This window comes from Seriola dumerili, unplaced genomic scaffold (assembly GCF_002260705.1).
Source record: "Seriola dumerili isolate Sdu_G_001 unplaced genomic scaffold, Sdu_1.0 BDQW01000068.1, whole genome shotgun sequence".
NCBI classification, from domain to species: domain Eukaryota; kingdom Metazoa; phylum Chordata; class Actinopteri; order Carangiformes; family Carangidae; genus Seriola; species Seriola dumerili.
Window position 1 is genome coordinate 10,988,168 of NW_019174323.1, and position 19,570 is coordinate 11,007,737.

Genomic DNA, 19,570 nt, shown 5'->3' on the forward strand with positions numbered 1-19,570 from the left:
TTCCAGATTTCTACAGAGGCAGCACCGAGTGTCAGGTTCAGCTACGGTATCAACTGTCAGGGATTGGAGTCAGATCAAAGTGGGACAGTGAAAAGACCGAGATCCACACCCCAACTCCTAAACGTACAAAGAAGCTAGGGAGCGAACCCCCCCCCCTCCCCGGGGAGTTGTAATGGGAGCGGCCGATTACCCCTGTGTACCACTGCCATTTGGGCCAACGCAGGGGGGCTACAGTGGAGGATAGCATGCAGCCATTGAAGAGGCCTTGCATACAGTAGCATGGACAAAAGGTAGACAATCTCTAACCCTGGCAATGGTAGAAATGTCCTTTTCACAATGTTGTTAGGACAACATGTATGACCATCAACAATGTCAAATGCAATCTGAATTTTTGCCTACATAACAGCTGTGGTGGCTCATCCCAATATGTATCTTATTATTCGAAAAACTCATTAATTGCAGCACTCAACAGACCCAGAGTCACCCCATCCTTGTCCGCATCAATCTGGTGTTGTTCCTCTCTGCTGCATCATGAAGAACTATCCGCCTCTTACCCCTTCAGAAACCAAGAGAAAATTAAGTTAGGACCGATCCGCTGCCCAATTTATCTCAAATCCTCGCCGATGCAGATCTAATTTCATCCTCTTAGTACCACAAACAGGAAGAAGAAGCCAGTCGATAAACAGCCCATGGTCACAGTTGGAGGGCGTGAAGTGGTGGTGGTGGTGGTGGTGGTGGTGGTGATGGTGATGTGGGGTGGGGTGGAGGAAAGTGAATATGGTGACACAGTGGAAAAAGAAAGCAGGAGGGTTGTCATTATGCTTCACCCAGTCCATCACTCACTCCATCAACCTCTGCCCTTCTAATTCCACAAATGTAATTAGAGTATGTAGGCAAATTAGCTAAAAGCATTGTAAGTAAATTGAAAATACTTATAAAACTAAATGACTTGAAAACTTGAAATGAGATGTTATTTTTTCTCACTACAGATATATTTGTGTTTATTCATATTTATGCATAACAATAAGAATTTATAGGCTTTTGGACAACAAAGTAAGTGATACCAACAATGGTGAATAATTCTTTTCCGGGGGAAACCCAAAGAAGTAAAAACAGCACTTTGTGAACATACAATTCCTGCAGCCTGAGCTGATGAACAACCGAGGCCTGAATTTTAAATGTGATCAGGATGTAAAAGCCGGAGTAGCATGAAGCATGAAAGAGATAAAGTGCGACATGTGAGAGGTTCGGGTGGAGCATTCTTGAAGGACACAAATTTTATTTAATATCACTCACTGGTTTGGTAAGAATATTTTTGAAGGGGAAAGACACAAAAAAGCAAAATGCCCAGATGCTTTTTTAGGATGTTACAAATCTTTGGCGAGTCAAAAAGATGTACTGTAGATCTAAGGGCTAAAGGAAGCAGTCATGGGTTGACAGCAGAACCAGATGGCGAGAGGAAGCCCTCTGGTAAACCTCTTATCTAATATTTCAAATGGATGGCTGATGGAAACAGCATGTCACAGACCACATAATTCATAATCATCACAGTTTTATTGCAATGGATTTTTTTATGGAATTAATTAATGTACAGTATAAGAATGACCACATATAACGTAATAGTTATTATATCTAACTATGAGGGGCTCACACACAATGATTACATTTTGTTTTTTACTGTATTTCACTTTGAATGGAAGACATTAGTGTAACGATGCAGAAACACACAATATAGTGTTTAAAAAACATGAATTTCATTCTTGTGAGATGTAATTTTCAGGACAGTAAAAGTGTCACAGAAAATCTAAGAGAAGAACACAGCATGGCTCAAGTCATGGTACATAATATATATTTGACTTTATGAAGTGCTGATTTTTCACACATGGTTTGCTGAGTCAATTTCATGACTTCTAGGGTTGCAGCTACAGTCCCCTGACTGTCCGGCCTTCTCAGGAGTATAGAATTCACCAGGGAAATCTAATTACTCTTGACAGAAACTGTAGATGGCCGGATTTGTCTTTATCAAGAACGGTCCTATCAAAACAAAAGGCCTTGTGAACAACAAGAAAAAGCTACAACAAAATATTTTCCCATGAATGTCTGTTCACAAAGGATAGAAACAACAGGTGTGCCCACAGGAATTCACATTCACATTATTAGTGTATGTGTACCTGTCTCCTGCTCTCTTAAAGTGGCAGAGGAACACACAGGGAAAGTCAAACAACAACGAGGGAATTTTCCTGAAATGAAACAAAATAATCCATCATCCTCATAACGTCATCATGTCTTTGCAGCAAATACACTCAAATGTATAGTGGGGATGTTGGGGGGAATTCTTAGTGGGAAATAGGATTTGTTGAATATCAGTGGATAATATGGCTGTTTTCCTAACCACAAAGTGAAACTTCTATTCATTAAAACTTGTTTTATATCAATATTCTCTTCATGAAGAATCCCAGAGGCTGGAGTCTTGCGCAAATGGACTAAGATGTAACGATTCAGATGTAATTATGCTGTGAGCTGCAGTGTGTAGTGGTCAGTGCTGCTGACATGAGGGGCAGCATGCGGAGAGGTCAAACGTCAGACAGGACCATTCCTGACCCCTCCAGCACACCACACTGGGGACTTTATGAGAGAATCCAATTTAGCCAACTAAGCCCTCAACATCTTGTAAAAGTCAACAAGCTGTCACTCATATTTCCCTCTTTTCCCCATCCACCATCCTCGCCTTCTCTCCCTTCATTCTGTCCCCCTTCCTTACTTCCTTCCTGAGGCTACAAACTCCCCTGTTGTGGCACTGCGATGAGTATTCAAGATGGTTTGATAGCTCAAACTTGCTTGGTAGAGAATCCTTGCCAGGAAATCGGATCCTGGCAAGGATGATGCAGATAAAGAGATTTAAAGCAAAACAAAAGAAAACTCTGAGAGGAGCCTCCACTTAAAGACATGTGCCACTTTGTTTGTTTCTTTAAGCCATCATTTAAGGCAGTTCACTCAGCAGCTCACTACATCAAGTTGAGAGGGATAAATTGATTGTATGGCAGCAGTTTATGAATGAAAGATAAAGTATGACTCGCCACATATGGATGTTGTTAGATCTGACATATGTGGGTGGGTTCAGAAAGGTGAGACAAAATCTGTGAAGCTTCAGGAACTGCATTTACTTAATTCGATTAGATACAGAGCAGATGAGTGGAAGAAAAGAACTGAGTAAAAAGAAAGAGATTAGGGATGGATTCAAAGGCCACATCCATTTTAGCAGGATACGTTATACTTTTGAACTTGAGGGTAAAGATTTCCCAAATACTAATCAGGGTTAGCCACTGTTAGCCCGTCTCTTTAGCATTTTTGTCCATGCTTGGCGTGTAGCTATATGACAATAGCCGCACTTCCATTAACCAGCTAAATGAGCAATTTGAAATAGCAAACTAAAAAACAAGTAATGGAAATGTGAATTTAGAAAAAGGAACTCTCAAATGTTGCAAAAAAACCAAAAAAAACCAAAATGGGCACAGGAGGTGATTTTTCAGACTATCTGACAAGGCCCTCATCGCCTTCGATTAAATACTACAACAACTATTGCGCTAAATCTAAGCAAAATCATCGCCCCCAATGTTTGAAATTTGTCGCCATGTTTAGTTGGAATGATATAGTGAGAGGAGAAAAACACATCTTAACATCCCTCAATGGAAACACATACAATTTGCTTTTATGTTTTGACTTTTCTTAAAAATCGCTTCTAATTTGTTCTAAACTGCAATGGAAACGACACTAATGTCAGTCTGATGGTCGATTACACCACGTAGGTGTAAACTGAAATATCTCAACAACCATTGGATAGATGAAACATTGTGCAGACATTTATGGTTCCCAGAGGATGAAGCCTAATGACTTTGGTGGCTTTCTCTTGACTTTTCATCTAGCACCACCTTCAGGTTAAACTTATCCAGTGAAATATATCTCAGCATTTATTTGGTGGATTGGCACTAAATTTTCTAGAGACTTTGGTGATGCCCTAATGTTTCCTGTAGCACCGCCATGAGGTTCACGTTTTTGGTTTTGAGTGAAATGCCTCTCTAATTGTTAGATGATAGAAGAAGATTAGAAGATAATTGATAGATCACAGCAATTGCACATCTTGACTTTAGTGACCGTCTCGCTTGAACACTTGATTTTGGTTTGGTTTGATGCCATCATTAATATCTTGGAAAGTTATTTTCCAAACTGTATGTACACTTTTTTTTTTTATGAAGGATTACTACGTTAAACTGATCCCCTTTTCCTTTAAAGCAAATGTTATTCTTTCTTTCTTTAAGGTTTTTAAACTTCATACTAAAACTGCCTTGTCATCCTGTGTGGAGCTGAGGCACATCCAGGGCATTACATTAGATTTGTAGTGAGGTTTTCTCTCAACAAAGGATGTCTGCTAATTAATGACTTGTAGATATCAAGTTATGTTATTTTGTTATTTCTTGTGAATGAGTCTGTTTCTCTCTCATTCATGTTCACACATTGTCCTCACTCTGAAGCCTGCAAATGCCACATTTAGCCACAGGATTAACCTCCCAGTGGTATATTATCAGAGGAGGTAAGCTATTACTTTAGAAACAAAGAGTGATCAATCAGATGCCATCTCCAAGATAAAGAGGGTGTTGGTCCTTTAGTGCCTATCATGAACCCATTTATGTCCTGGGTATAGGTGTAGTACATAACACCATGAACAGTTGTTAACAAGATTATGCTCCTTAATTTTTTCTTATTAAGCCAAAAGATGCGAAATATGATCTGTAACGTAATCTCCACATAATTTACCTGAATACGTCAGTAGTGGAGTGGAGAGTTTTTGTACTGGCCCATGTGGTATTGGACTTACTGCACTTCTTTGAAGTCTTTGTACTGTACCATTACACCAATGACAAATTACATGTTGTGGGTGTGTGGTAAGTGTTGTTATGTCTACTGTAGGTCTTATCCCATACTGCTGAGGACATACTGAATGACAATGATGAATTTCACCACCAAAGAGAAGACTCGGGAGACATCGCCTCTGTCAGACAAAAGAGAGAAACCTGACCTCTTGTTTCACTGACAGCTTCTTTCATGTCAAATGAGAACCATCTTGTATTAATGGTTTGTATTGTGGTTATTGTTACATTTATGTGCCCTGTACAGAACATGTTGTGTTAGCATAATAGAGTTTGTATTTAGTATTTCTAAATGCTTCTTTGCAATTTCAAGACAGAAGATCAAAATTTAAGTATTTCTATAAAAAACAAAAAAAGCAACAAAAGAAAAAGCAGCAAAAAGACAATAATGTAAATCAGCTTTGGAGTCCTCAGGTAATCTACATTACACATGTTTATTACTAATTATTTTCATTAATGAAATATTGATTTAATGATTGTAAAAGCACTGATGATACAACTAATAAATATCATACTGAATAGAAAACGGTGAGCTGTGTGCTTAATGTGTGTAATGTGTGTTTGATCTTATGCTGCCCTCCAGTGTTCGAAGGAAAAAATACCATAACTTAAAACAAAACCTCTTAGAGAGGAGCACGATTCAGGAGAAATGTATGGGATACATTTCAAAATATTACAACTTTTTCAGGAACCATTACTATTCCTGAATGAATTTAAATCGTGTGTTAGGTAAAGTTAATAACTTTATAATTAATTAAAATGTACAGTAAAACAATAACAAGAATACAGAGGTTAATAAGAGTTACCTGGTTTCAAGACTAGTGGTCTTAGTGAGATGGCTGCAAAATATCTCTCACTGCTCTTATGTGATAACCGGGGTAGCAATGCTGCAGGGAAACAAACTACAAGATTTCAGCTGTGTAAGAAGTGTAAATTACAGCAGCTGCAATAAACAACTTGTTTCTTCCAATCTTACTGTGAATACACACTACAACTGTGCAGTTGGCTGGACTGGGGTTTAATACAAAACTTCCCATGGCAACAAATTAAATGCATAATCCTTAATGTGAAAATACTTTATTTATAATTGTAATATTTCATTATACATAATTACTTATCATATGGCTGAGATTTAATAAGAATCACCACAAAGAAACTAAGCATTCAATCTATAAATATCAGACCCAGTGAATACGGTAAAGGAAAAGAGGTTTGAACTTTAGCATGGAGGACACTGGTGCCCCCTACTGTTGCAAAGCAAAATTAATACTACACATACAAATCACAGGGACTAGGCCTCGGACACAAAAATACAATCTAAAAGCATACGAAATATGTTGAGTCATTTCAAAATATGGATCATCTCTGTTCTCCTTAGACCAGAGTTTTGGCAGTCAGCAAACTGAATAGCAGACTGACCAGCAGGGTCACCAGTGAGGTCATCTGGCCTGGAGCACTGCTTCGTTCCATCATTTTGCCTGCAAGAGAAGAACCAAAGTTTAAAAAACATGCACTGATTAAGCTGTATATCAAATACAAGGAGACAAAAGTTATAAAATAATAAGAGGGGCTTACCACCACTCTTTGGGATCAGGTGTAGTGGTCCTAGTGAGATGGAGGCAGTGTCATGGTAGGATACATCCCTCCCAACTCGCCTGTGGTAACCCGGGTAGCAATGCTGCAGGAAAACAACATTAGAGGCTTCTGCTGATGCATCTGTTGATAATCTATATAATGTATCTACAAACTTAGAAGGACACACCTACACACACACACACACACACACACACACACACACACACACACACACACACACACACACACACACACACACACACACACACAGTGGTACGTACAGCTGTGCAGTTGTTGTTTGACAGAAGACACAGGTGGACCTGGCAGTGCAGGTAGATGGATGAAAAGTTGGTAAAGGTGAACATCCTGAAGGAGAATCTGGCCGCAGTGGAGACGCCATTCTGAACCAGCTCTACTGTATCATCTGCTGGATTAGGACACCTGGAAAACAAGGAGGGTGGTAGAAGTTAGAGTGTTATGTACTTTAAATTGTTTTCATACTTTGGCAATGAAGAGAAAGAAATCAATGTGAAGATAAAGTGAAGTTGCAGTAGCTCCTTTACTCTGCACTGATGAGATCCCAGCGGACAGGGTAGTTCGCATTGTTGATTGGCGTGGCCCAACAAGAGTCAAGAATGGTGGAGATCTGCCGTTCATCAATTCCCTCTGTCCGCACCTCCACATACAACCTCTGGTCTATTTCCATTTCTATGTTGCTGTCACCGGTCAGGGGGGAGCTGAAGCCAGCGTCCTGGTAGGGGATCATTCTCATGTGATACTGTCCATGGCCATTTGGAAGCTTCTTCCTCACAATGCTGTGAAAAAAAACACATAATATGACTTCATGACTTCAAGTTCAATGTAAAAAGGAATGTAGGAATTTAGATTTAGTTAGCAACACCTAAGTGATGTATTTGGTTAAATAAAACATGTAGAGGAGATGGTTTTGTCACCTCTCTAAAGGATTGATGCCCACAGACATAGACAGGGCCTGAGTCAGAGGGTATTCACAGCAGAAACGCAGATGGATGTTCCTTTGGCGGCTGATTAGACCGTCATGAGGGTCCACATCGCCCTGGATCATGTTCTCATAGATGAAATGGGTTCCATTGCTCTTAAAATTGAAAAGACAAGCTTGATTATCTTTGCATGATACAAAATCTTGCTCCATCTGAACTGATAACATTATAGTGTAATGGACTGTACCCTGAGAACTGTCCCACACAGCTGCTCGTCATTGTTAAAGTGGAACAACAGTCGCCCGTCCTGGAGAGTGCCTTTACAGGAGTTGTCTTGGAGATGGAGGGCCTAGGCACTTTCTCTGCTGTCACTGCAAAGTGGGGGTGATGAGACAATCCCATCACTTTGGCAAGAGTCAATCGACATGCCCCAGGATACTGGAATGTCAGTCCATCAAACGTATGATATGACCCCAGGCCCTTTATCCAGCATGTTTCATAGCTGTTAGGTCTGCATCCTCTTTCTCCCTCCTCCACCCTGCATGATTCCAGTGGACCACAACCATGTGAGTGACAGGTCATGGAGCCATAACTGCAGCTACAACGTCTCCCGCAGTTCTCGTCTAGTATTACAGTTTCTCCAGAGCGGTAGTAACGACCTTCAAAGCTGCAGCCACACTCAGCATGAGGGACACAGACCCCAGCACTGAGGATGTAGCCTGAATTGCAGATGCAGCTCTCCTGGGCAGGGAGAGGGCAGTTTTGGGTGGAATTGGGATTGACACAGGTAGCTGGACATCCTGTGCCTTGGGACTCAAAGTGGCTGTTGGCTGGACAGGGGATTTCTAGGTACAAGCAAACAACATTGATACTGACATCAAGGACATTTTGAAATTATATTATGAAATAGTGTTGAATGACTACAATTAAGATACAAAGCCCTATATTCTGGGTTTTTTTTTTTTTTTTTTTTTTTTTTTTTTTTTTTTTTTTTTTTTTCTTTTTTTTTTTTTTTTTTTTTTTTTTTTTTTTTTTTTTTTTTTTACTATAAAGATATTTGTTTCCTAAGATGAAAAATATCAGTAATGGTTTAGAAATGGTTCAGCTCAACCTCTACCATACCTCTGTTGTCCCTTGACACACGCACTCGGTATCCAACACATTCACAAAACTTCAGCCGTGATTGAGACTGTCAAACCCAACCCACGCTCATTCTTAGCTTCCACTGAAAAGTGGGGGAGTCCATTAGTGTCTTACAAAGGGTCGCCAGACACATAGCGGCAGGTTCCCTGGAAGTCATAGCCTTTTGATCAAATGTGAGGTAGTGGGGGTCTCCAGAAGCCGAGCAGGTGCCATGAGGGTTTGGATGACATCCAAATTCACCCCCTCCACACGGCAGGACTCCTGGGACCAACAGGAGCTGGGATTACAGTGGACTGTCCCTGTTGTGCGTTGCAGGTACAGAAGCTCTGGCATACTCACCATCCAGAACTGTTGCCACCTTTGCTCGATAGCGTCCTTTCTTGATGGCATCCACGAATGTTGGGTGGCACGCACTGGTTGCCATTGAGAACAAAACCATCATCACACTGGCATCCATCCTGGCACAGAGTGTTTACAGGAGAAGGGAAAGGAAAGGCGGGGGCAGGTGGAGGACAAGTGCTTCACAGAGTTCATAATGGCTGTTTGTGGGCAGGTGTGCTCTAAAGAAGAACATACAGGTTGATAAAGTAAGGTCATTACATAGCTTTATACCATATCAAACTTCATCTAAAAGAAGGGCAAGTTCTTACCACAGCCAGTTATTTCCTCAGTGTCCACAGCTTACGCCCTTCTTTTGACACATTAGAGCATAATCACGTAGGACCTCACATAGTGCTGATGCTGGATCTCTAGAGACTCTAATGGTCTCCATGCATGCACTCACAGCTGCCTGTGGGTCCCACCATGGCCCAACACTGGGTAAACGGCCAATTCGGTGAGGCAATAATGCCACAGCGCTCACTGGAATTGGAATTGTTCGTACGAAATTTTCATTTACACTTTCCACAAGTGTGCAGCGAGGAGCCATCTCGCCAGCTGTCTCCAAAACACTGAGAGCTGTTGACCAGGAGGCCATTGGGTGTGCGGAAGTCGTCATGTGAGTTACCATTGTAGTTTCCACAGAGTCCACCCAGTGAACCATTGTAGATACCGGGTGGCAGTGATACGTAAAAGTGAGGCCAAACTGTCTGCACAGTCAACCAAAGGCGGTGTGAAGGATGATACTGTGAATGCTGCTGTGGTAGACTTGGATTCGGTTGGATGCTGAGCTTGAATGGTAGTCTGATCCGCTGACTGTCACCTAAAGACCATTTCAACAGCTAGTGTCAGATTTTCAGGGTGACAAGATTTTCAATAATTCATATACAAAATGTCTAAATCATCATCAAAACCAAAGTCGCTTACCTGAACTGTGCTGTTATTGCCATCTCAATGGAGACTGTGTTTCCTCTGCCTCAAACTTTAGCAACCTGGCAAAACCATTTGGCCTTGGTTCGCAACATTTGAGAACATGTGAAGCTGAAGAAGACTATATTTACTGTATGTAGAGAGAGTATTTTTCATAACAGCTCACCCTGGTCGGCTTGTGGGTGCCTTCCAGCTGTGTCCAAACTCATTGTCATTTTGTGCCTGTGTGCCATTGGGCAAGACTTTGTCATCTGCAGGATCATTGTTGAAGTTCCCACACATCCCAGCGACTCTGTTTTGACAGTGTTGGTCGATTCTGACCAGTAAGGTACTGCGGCCATCAAACTGGACGATCAGGTTAACGGCATCAACCACCATGTAGCTTCCCTGCCTCTCCACCCGAGCTAAGGTTCCTGTGGTGGTGGGAAGAGACACCTCACTGCCATTTACCTGGTGGGATGAGAGATTAGAGATTAGATGCACAAATATTGAGGAGGCACTTGTTATTACCTTGGTTTACACCAGGCAGATATAGAGACTTGTTCATCTTGAAAGTAATGAGGCATTTACCGTTACTCTTTTGTTTGGTCCGATCCTTATGTGCACATTCTCTGTTTGATTTGAGAGGTATACATCCACTGCTGATACAAACGACACGCGGTTGTTGCCACGGTGATTATTGGTGGCTACTACTTGAAACTGGGTTTCATTGGTGCTGTGGCTCACGCTCTCAGTGATGATGTAAGAGCACGTGCCCTGGAAATGAGCCAGTGCCCCATCAAAGGTGATGTAGTGTGGGTCCCCCCACACAGTGCAAGTGGACATAGTAGCAAAACAGCCCAGCCGGCCATTTCTGATGGTGCACTCTTGTGCAGAAGTGCAAGATGCAGCGGAGCAGCGCAGGTCATTGGGAGCATAACATTCACATCGCTGGGAGCAACCATCTGTCCAGAAGGACTCACCAGCCTGGAGCATGTGAGAAAGAAGGCTGCTTAATGGATCTTGACCAAAGGTAAATATGTGCAAAGACTGAAATCTTTGTATAATTTATATGACAGGGACAATCAGATGAATGACAAGCATATTTATACAAATCTGGTGTTTTATTAATTTCCAGGTAAATGACTTACATTATAGTAGAAGCCATCATACTGGCAGCCACAGCTTTCCACAGGGACACATGTTGTCCCACTCCTGAGGAACCCCTCATCACAGAAACATCCCTCAGAGCAAACCTGCTCACAGGTGGCATCAATGCTGCTGGCACAGGTGTGGCCACAGTCAGTACCACACAGCTCATAATGGCTGTTGGCTGGACAGTCCAGTCCTTAATAAGTGAGGAAAGAAATTGTTAAAGCTAAATGACTTCATACAGTTAACCAAGCTTGTATGTAGATGCAGAAGGTTAAGACACCTCTTTGATTGTCTCTTAGTCTGTTTGTATAATTGATCAACACCAAATTGACCAGTTGACTTACTGCAGGTGGTGTTCTGTCTCCAAGGGTAGATTCGAACATTAGCAGACTGACAGGCACTGACATACGCTTGAATGGCCCTGCACAGAAGATCTTGGCCCCCATCTCCCGACACACAAACATCAAACACACAGTCATTGAAATATGGCGCTGGGTCCACCTGCTCATGGCAGAAGCTGAAGGGGCCGCTGGCTGCTTTGATCACCTCACACTGAGCTCTAGCAGGTTGCTCGTTGGTACACCGCGGGCAGGAGGAACCACACCCATCACTGCAGGTGTAGTTGCCTGCAACCTTCCAAGCTGTCCCAAACACATCTGGAGTGGTGACTATTGTTCCAGATGGGGTGCGGAAGTCATCACTTTGATTCCCATTGAAGTTTCCACAAAGTCCACATGTCTGTCCGCTGTCATGAAGATAATGATTAGAGATAACTTCAATGCCATTAATCAGGTTTAATCAATCAAACAATTTTTTTGTCAGAATTCAAAGTGATTGTAGTATAGGATGCAAAGAGTAAAACGTTGAGACTCAAATATAACGGCCATAAAACAATCAAATTAAAGGCCAGGCTAAAGACATAGGTTTATATTCACATATCTACACTTTCAGCTTCTCTCAGATCCTCAGACTCTTGCAGATACCTGTAATTTGATGGCACAGAGATGGACACTGTACTCCATCCATCATAGGTGACTCTGAGGCCAAAATCAGCAGTGATAAATGTTTGAGGTCCACTTGCAAAGATAGACACATTTCCACTCAAGACAACTGGTAAATTTGTAGTTATTCCATTTACCTACACAATTGGAAAAACAAAATTGAAAGAACAATTTAATTTTATTCATATTGACCGATTCTGTATTTTTGTGTCTGATACCAACATTGTCAGAGTTTAAGGCTTCTAATTGCAATATATTGGCTCATAATATAGACACATTTTTAACAAGGATCCCTTAAGTCGCTCAATTTCCCTTAGTGGGACATTACTTTACTTACCAGTGCTGTCTAGTAATCAAGCTAATAATGGCATCACTGTTTCTTAACTACTACAGACATGTGTTAAGCATTAGTCTACTGCAATTTCGTGTTAAATGCTGATATATTTACAATAAGATAACAAAGCCCTATATTCTGGGTTTTTACATAAAGATATTTGTTCCTAAGATGAAAAATATCAGTAATGGTTTAGAAATGGTTCAGCTCACCTCTACCATACCTCTGTTGTCCCTTGACACACGCACTCGGTATCCCAACACATTCACAAAAACTTCAGCCGTGATTGAGACTGTCAACCCAACCCACGGCTCATTCTTAGCTTCCACTGAAAAGTGGGGGAGTCCATTAGTGTCATTACAAAGGGTCGCCAGAACATAGCGGCAGGTTCCCTGGAAGTCATAAGCCTTTTGATCAAATGTGAGGTAGTGGGGGTCTCCAGAGGCAGAGCAGGTGCCATGAGGGTTTGGATGACATCCAAATTCACCCCCTACCACACGGCAGGACTCCTGGGGACCACAGGAGCTGGGATTACAGTGGACTGTCCCTGTTGTGCCGTTGCAGGTACAGAAGCTCTGGCATTCTTCACCATTCCAAAACTCTTGGCCACCTTGCCGATAGCGTCCTTCATGATGGCATCCACAAGATGTTGGTGGCACGCACTGGTTGCCATTGAGGACAAAACCATCATCACACTGGCATCCATCCTGGCACAGAGTGTTACAGGAGAAGGGAAAGGAAAGGCTGGGGCAGGTGGAGGGACAAGTGCTTCCACAGAGTTCATAATGGCTGTTTGTTGGGCAGGTGTGCTCTAAAGAAGAACATACAGGTTGATAAAGTAAGGTCATTACATAGCTTTATACCATATCCAAACTTCATCTAAAAGAAGGGAAAGTTCTTACCACAGCCAGTTATGTTCCTCCAGTGTCCCACGGCTACGCCCTTCTGTTGACACATTAGAGCATAATCACGTAGGACCTCACATAGTGCTGATGCTGGATCTCTAGAGACTCTAATGGTCTCCATGCATGCACTCACATGCTGCTGTGGGTCCACCATGGCCCAACACTGGGTAAATGGCCCATTCGGTGAGGCAATAATGCCACAGCGCTCACTGGAATTGGAATTTGTCGTAGAATTTTCATTTACACTTTCCACACAGTGTGCAGCGAGGGAGCCATCTCGCCAGCTGTCTCCAAACACCTGAGAGGTGTTGACCAGGAGGCCATTGGGTGTGCGGAAGTCGTCATGTGAGTTACCATTGTAGTTTCCACAGAGTCCACCCAGTGAACCATTGTAGATACCGGGTGCAGTGATACGTACAAAGTGAGGCCAAACTGTCTGCACAGTCACACCAAAGGCGGTGTGAAGGATGATACTGTGAATGCTGCTGTGGTAGACTTGGATTCGGTTGGATGCTGAGCTGAATGGTAGTCTGATCCGCTGACTGTCAACCTAAAGACCATTTCAACAGCTAGTGTCAGATTTTCAGGGTGACAAGATTTTCAATATTCATATACAAAATGTCTAAATCATCATCAAAACCAAAGTCGCTTACCTGAACTGTGCTGTTATCTGCCATCTCAATGGAGACTTGTGTTCCCTCTGCCTCAAACTTTAGCAACCTGGCAAAACCATTTTGGCCTCTAGGCACTTTCTCTGCTGTCACTGCAAAGTGGGGGTGATGAGACAATCCCATCACTTTGGCAAGAGTCAATCGACATGCCCCAGGATACTGGAATGTCAGTCCATCAAACGTATGATATGACCCCAGGCCCTTTATCCAGCATGTTTCATAGCTGTTAGGTCTGCATCCTCTTTCTCCCTCCTCCACCCTGCATGATTCCAGTGGACCACAACCATGTGAGTGACAGGTCATGGAGCCATAACTGCAGCTACAACGTCTCCCGCAGTTCTCGTCTAGTATTACAGTTTCTCCAGAGCGGTAGTAACGACCTTCAAAGCTGCAGCCACACTCAGCATGAGGGACACAGACCCCAGCACTGAGGATGTAGCCTGAATTGCAGATGCAGCTCTCCTGGGCAGGGAGAGGGCAGTTTTGGGTGGAATTGGGATTGACACAGGTAGCTGGACATCCTGTGCCTTGGGACTCAAAGTGGCTGTTGGCTGGACAGGGGATTTCTAGGTACAAGCAAACAACATTGATACTGACATCAAGGACATTTTGAAATTATATTATGAAATAGTGTTGAATGACTGACAGACTTACCACAGAAGTCACGTCTCCTCCAGCTTGGCAGCTGGAGACCAGTCTGCTGACACTGACTTGCATAAACATTTAGGGCTTGGCACAGAATGGGCTGATAGCCTCCTCCTGCGCACAGATCATACACACAACTCTGCAGAAAGTTTAGTGGAAGAATTCGTGGATGGCAAGCAGCAAAGGGTCCAGAACTGCTCTGGAGGATACCACAATGGTCCACATTGCTGTATAAAGCTGTCTGACTGGCAGTGCAGTTAACACAGTCCAGACCTCCACACTGCTCGTCACATCCAGGCTCATCGTCCCCTGATACTTTCCAACTGTTGGCAAAAACTACATCAGAGCTCACAACCTCGCCTTGGGGCGTTTGAAAGTCGTCCCCAGGGTGGTGGTTGGCTCGTCACATCCAGGCTCATCGTCCCCTGATACTTTCCAACTGTTGGCAAAAACTACATCAGAGCTCACAACCTCGCCTTGGGGCGTTTGAAAGTCGTCCCCAGGGTGGTGGTTGAAGTTTCCACACAGGCCACATGTTGCATTCTGGTAAGTGCGGGGCAAACTGATCCTGGCATAATAATCTGTGTCGTAAGAAACTACCAGGCCAAAGTCAGTACTGATGACCACAGAAAAACCTGACTCATAAACTTGGATGGTGCCATTGTGAAGGGAGAACGGAGTGGCTGCAAAGTTTCCATTAACCTATCAGAACAGAAACAGGCAAAGACATTGTTGTAAAAAGTATTAACTACATAAAAATATAACAGGTATATACTGTATATAACTTATTATGAATAAGTGAAGTTCTCGTTGCTAACCTTAGCCTCACTGCGTCGTCCTTTGACAAGCTCGATAGTTTCATTATAGACATACACTTTGACCAGTCTTGTCCAGGATAAACGAGTGCTGCCCCGGTGCTCGTTCTTACCCTCTACACGATAGTAGGGCAGCCCACGACCACACTGTTCTGAGAGAACGTAGGTGCAGGTGCCCTGAAAGTGAAACAGTGTGCCATCAAAGGTATAGTAATGTGGATCACCACTTATGGTGCAGGTGCCTCTTGGCACCGTCTGGCAGGTGAACTGAAAGGTACTTGGTCTGCAGACTTGGGAAAAGGAGCAGCGTTGACTGACACACTGCAGACCTGCTGAGGTGCAGGTGCACTTCTCTGTACATGCACTGTCCCTCCAGAACGAGTCACCCAGCTGCATGGATTCACCTTTGAAGAAAATAAATAGAAAGGTTGTTTGGAAGGCCTTAACTTCAAAACATAAATACTATTAGTATTTTAACCATTTGACTCTTTTAGGTTGTCAGGACATTTTTACCATGACTTTTAGAGCAAACAGTAGACTGGTGACAAAAAATGAGTGGAAGAAAAATCCCCAGCTGTCTTGTAACAGGGATGTCCATGCTCATGCTTGATCTTGTAGGACAGATGCCCTACTTTTGAATTTTGATTACTGCTTTGACATACCAATACAAATAACAATACATTTCTACATTTTTTAATTGTACTTTCTACTTAGATTATCTTTATATCAGGATATTTCTATGTAATAACTTTTCAGTGCACAGTATGGTCGGCTATGTGCAACATATAAAACATTAATCAATAGCTCAACAATAAGGACAGACGTATCTTTTTCACTGATCACATATCCACATTAGTGTAAGAAAAAAAGTATCTATAGTGATCACCCTTGGTTCTGCTCTTACCATTGTAAGTGCAGCCTCTTGATCCATTGTCGGTGCGGAACGCCCAGCGACCGGGTACATTGACATTGCTGCTCAGGCGGAAAACTGAGTTATTGCCTGTTGCATTACTAGCGAAAGATCCCGGGATGGTGAAATGGTGAGCAGAACCGATTGTGTCATAGCCAGCCTGGAAATACATGTCACATAGAAATATATGTTTTTTGTCTTTGAACATTGGCATTGCACCATTCAGTTTTGAATACAGCTTGGACACTTTAAAACACCTTTTACAATTTGGTTCTTTGTAGGCTCTCACCTGTATATTGCGAGTTGTTGCAGCTATTATCCCATAGTTCATCAGCACAAATGAGTAGTGGCCACCAGAAATCAAGACAGCTTGGACGGTTGTTTGCTGAAAAAAATTGACTTATGATTTTTTATAGTAAAGATAGCAAATAAGCAATCTCACACATACACAAATATGTATTTCCCCATAAGCTGACTTACTGTGTTAGTGATTGGATAGTAAGCCACCTGATACCATGTTGCAACAAAGACCCAGTTGGCATTAAAGTGCAGTCCTGGGAAGTAGGCATTAATGTCCTGTGTAGCTTGTTGAAGGACATTGCCGTTGGTGTATTGGTTGTAGATGACCTGACCATTTCCTCTGTTGTCCAGATCTGTCCAGAATGGGGCAATGATGTCTCTGGATCCATGATTTGGAAACCGCAGAGGTATGTATCTGGACCATGAAGCATTAAAGGTCAGGTGTCCATTGTGGTTCACCTGGAAACACATAAACCAGTTCTTACTTAAAAAGAATAAGTAAATGACAATGACAGTCTATGACAATTGCATGTAATCAAATATCAACGTATTTATTGCTATAGTATTTTAAAGAATAACATTGTTATGGATGTAACAATATTTTGACAACAACTAACTCCAGTACTCCTTTAATATTTGAAACATTTAGTCAAAGTTGAAGGTAATATAAAGAATTTAATGTTTCACAAAATATTCTTTGCTTCTCTAATTTGTTTCATTTATTTATTCTTGCATATTTAAAACAGAGTTCTTGTGTTGGAAGTGATTTGCTAACCAGTGGATGTGATTCCTTCACAAAACATACCAGAAAAGTATAAAAAATATATGGATGTTGCAGTCTGATAAAACAATTTTTACATACATAAATTTGATTGTATGAGCGTCCGAAGTAAACAAAAGGTCTCTGCAGGACAATCCGTGGAGAACTTCCATCGTCTGATCGAGAGCTTGTTGTGCCAGAAATTGGATAGAGGGGTCCTAGAAAGAACAAAAGTGTTGCATTAAAAAAAAGAAAAAAAGAAAAAAAAGACTATACAACTGAAAAAATAAAGTGACCATCGATATTGGAACTTATTATTATATAACATTCCTAGATCATCACACCTAACAAGTAATATCCATGTTTGATCCCATATACAAAAACATGTTTTTTGTGTTTTTAATGACTCTTTCAATCCAGCATACTGGCCAACCACAACAGATCTTTTTTCCAGCAGACATTCAAGCAAAGGAAATTACTGCCTCTGGTGTCAAAGTGTGGTACCTCCACAAACTCACCCCCCCTGTGCTTTTAATGTGCTACAACAAAGTTAAGTAAGTGGCATTTAACAGGGTATAAAAATTCTAAAGTATCAAGACAGAATTCATTTATAACATTTTATGTTGTACTGTCAGTTTATAGCAACTATACTCTGTTATGTTTTTTTTCACATGTGCTTAATGAGTACTGTGTACTGTATGCATATTTCAAATCTTGAAAATAAGACAAATTAATTTGAATTTGACCTGAGACAATCTGCAGCTAACAGCAGCTAACAAAATCCCAGTGTAATAACTGCCTTGAGCTTCTGATTTTGACATGATTGTATGACTGGCCTGTGAAGATTATGAACAAACAAAAACTAAGAAGTTATCGAAGCGTCAACTTACGTGGAGTCTGAGGAGTCACCGTACCTGTGTAAGAGAGTTCATAAATATAATTGGACAAAAATCATAGACTTTTGACATAAATAAACAAAAGTCAGTTAGTGAATTTATGTAAATACGTCAACAGAAATAAAAGGGAATTCAACTGGATTTGATTTTATTAACATTTTGGAGTGCCATAGCATAAAAAAGCACAGATATGATTGAAAAGATTAGAAATGACTGCATTCAATGTACGTAGGTAAGCTAGTTCCAGGGTCTTGATATTGTGCATCCCATCTCACTTTAATGTCTTAGTGGGACATGTCATGGAGCTGAGACATTGTTAACAAAATTTGTTTCACCTCTGGTTTGTCTTTTATCACAGGTCAAAATGTCTGCCACGAAAAAGGCCCATGTCAAAAAGCTATTTAACACACCCTGAAGATCTAGTTTTGGCTGAGTGTACTGTACAGTGTGTTGGTATGCCATGACAGCATGGTTGGGTGTGGTGACAAGTGCAGCAGAGCACATTTGAGACCACATCCCAGGTGCAACCAGAGGAGGCAGTAAAACACTGTAGAATCTTTGGTTTACTGCAAAGGAAACTACTACCTCTAGTTTCAAAGTGTGGTATCTCCACAAACTCCACACCCTTAGCTTTTACTGTGTTACATCAATGTTAAGTAAGTGGAATTTAACACTATCAGGGGATGTAAATTGGAAGCTATTATGACAGAATTCATATACAACACCTTACATTGTGCTGTCACTTCATAGTAATTATATTCTGTTAGGTTTTTCACATCTGCGTATTGCGTGTCAAATCTGTGTACTGTATACATATTTTAAATCCGCTATTATATGCAGCTTACAAAATCCTGGTGTTATAACTGCTTTAAGCTTCTGATTTTGACATGAAGACTGGCCTGTCAAGATTATGAACAAACAAAAACTAAGAAGTTATCAAAGCGTCAACTTACTTGTAGTCTGAGGAGTCACTATTCCTGTGTAAGAGAATTCATAAATATAATTGGACAAAAATCATCGACTTTTGACATAAAGGAACAAAGGTCAGTTATGTAAATACATCAACAGAAATAAAAGGGAATTCAACTGGATTTTATTTCATTAACGTTTTGGAGTGTCATAGCATAAATGGCACAAACATGATTGAAAACATTAGAAATGGCTGAATTCAATGTAGGTAAGCTAGTTCCAGGGTCTTAATATTGTTCTGTGCTGTCTCACTGAAATAAAAGTGAATTTAATTGGATTTGATTTAATTAAATACTTACTTAACATCCCCAGAAATAGCA

General features: G+C 41.5%; 1 protein-coding gene across 1 annotated transcript; it reads right to left on the bottom strand.

Moving 5' to 3' along the window:
* Window positions 1-6,269: 6,269 nt before the first annotated feature.
* On the bottom strand, window positions 6,270-19,556 carry LOC111219618 (alpha-tectorin-like). The gene is made up of 26 exons (XM_022742333.1): window positions 19,550-19,556; window positions 19,235-19,258; window positions 18,276-18,299; window positions 17,488-17,603; window positions 16,806-17,084; window positions 16,615-16,710; window positions 16,320-16,485; window positions 15,419-15,819; window positions 15,072-15,302; window positions 14,610-14,955; window positions 13,938-14,521; window positions 13,282-13,834; window positions 12,592-13,190; window positions 12,028-12,182; window positions 11,389-11,789; window positions 11,041-11,237; window positions 10,481-10,876; window positions 10,077-10,360; window positions 8,942-9,060; window positions 8,093-8,304; window positions 7,707-7,808; window positions 7,454-7,614; window positions 7,064-7,315; window positions 6,782-6,941; window positions 6,501-6,603; window positions 6,270-6,403 (listed from the first exon to the last, which is right to left on the bottom strand). The coding sequence occupies exons 1-26, from the start codon at window positions 19,554-19,556 to the stop codon at window positions 6,300-6,302; spliced, it is 6,072 nt and encodes a 2,023-aa protein (XP_022598054.1). The 3' UTR covers window positions 6,270-6,299.
* Window positions 19,557-19,570: the final 14 nt, after the last annotated feature.

Bases quoted from the DNA above. Each gene is read 5' to 3' on its own strand.
- LOC111219618 (XM_022742333.1), bottom strand. The intron at 12,183-12,591 runs GTGAGCTGAACC...CCAATTGTGTAG, and splicing joins ACAACAGAGGTATGGTAGAG to GTAAATGGAATAACTACAAA. The intron at 7,809-8,092 runs GTAATACTAGAC...GAAAGTGCCTAG, and splicing joins ACTACCGCTCTGGAGAAACT to GCCCTCCATCTCCAAGACAA.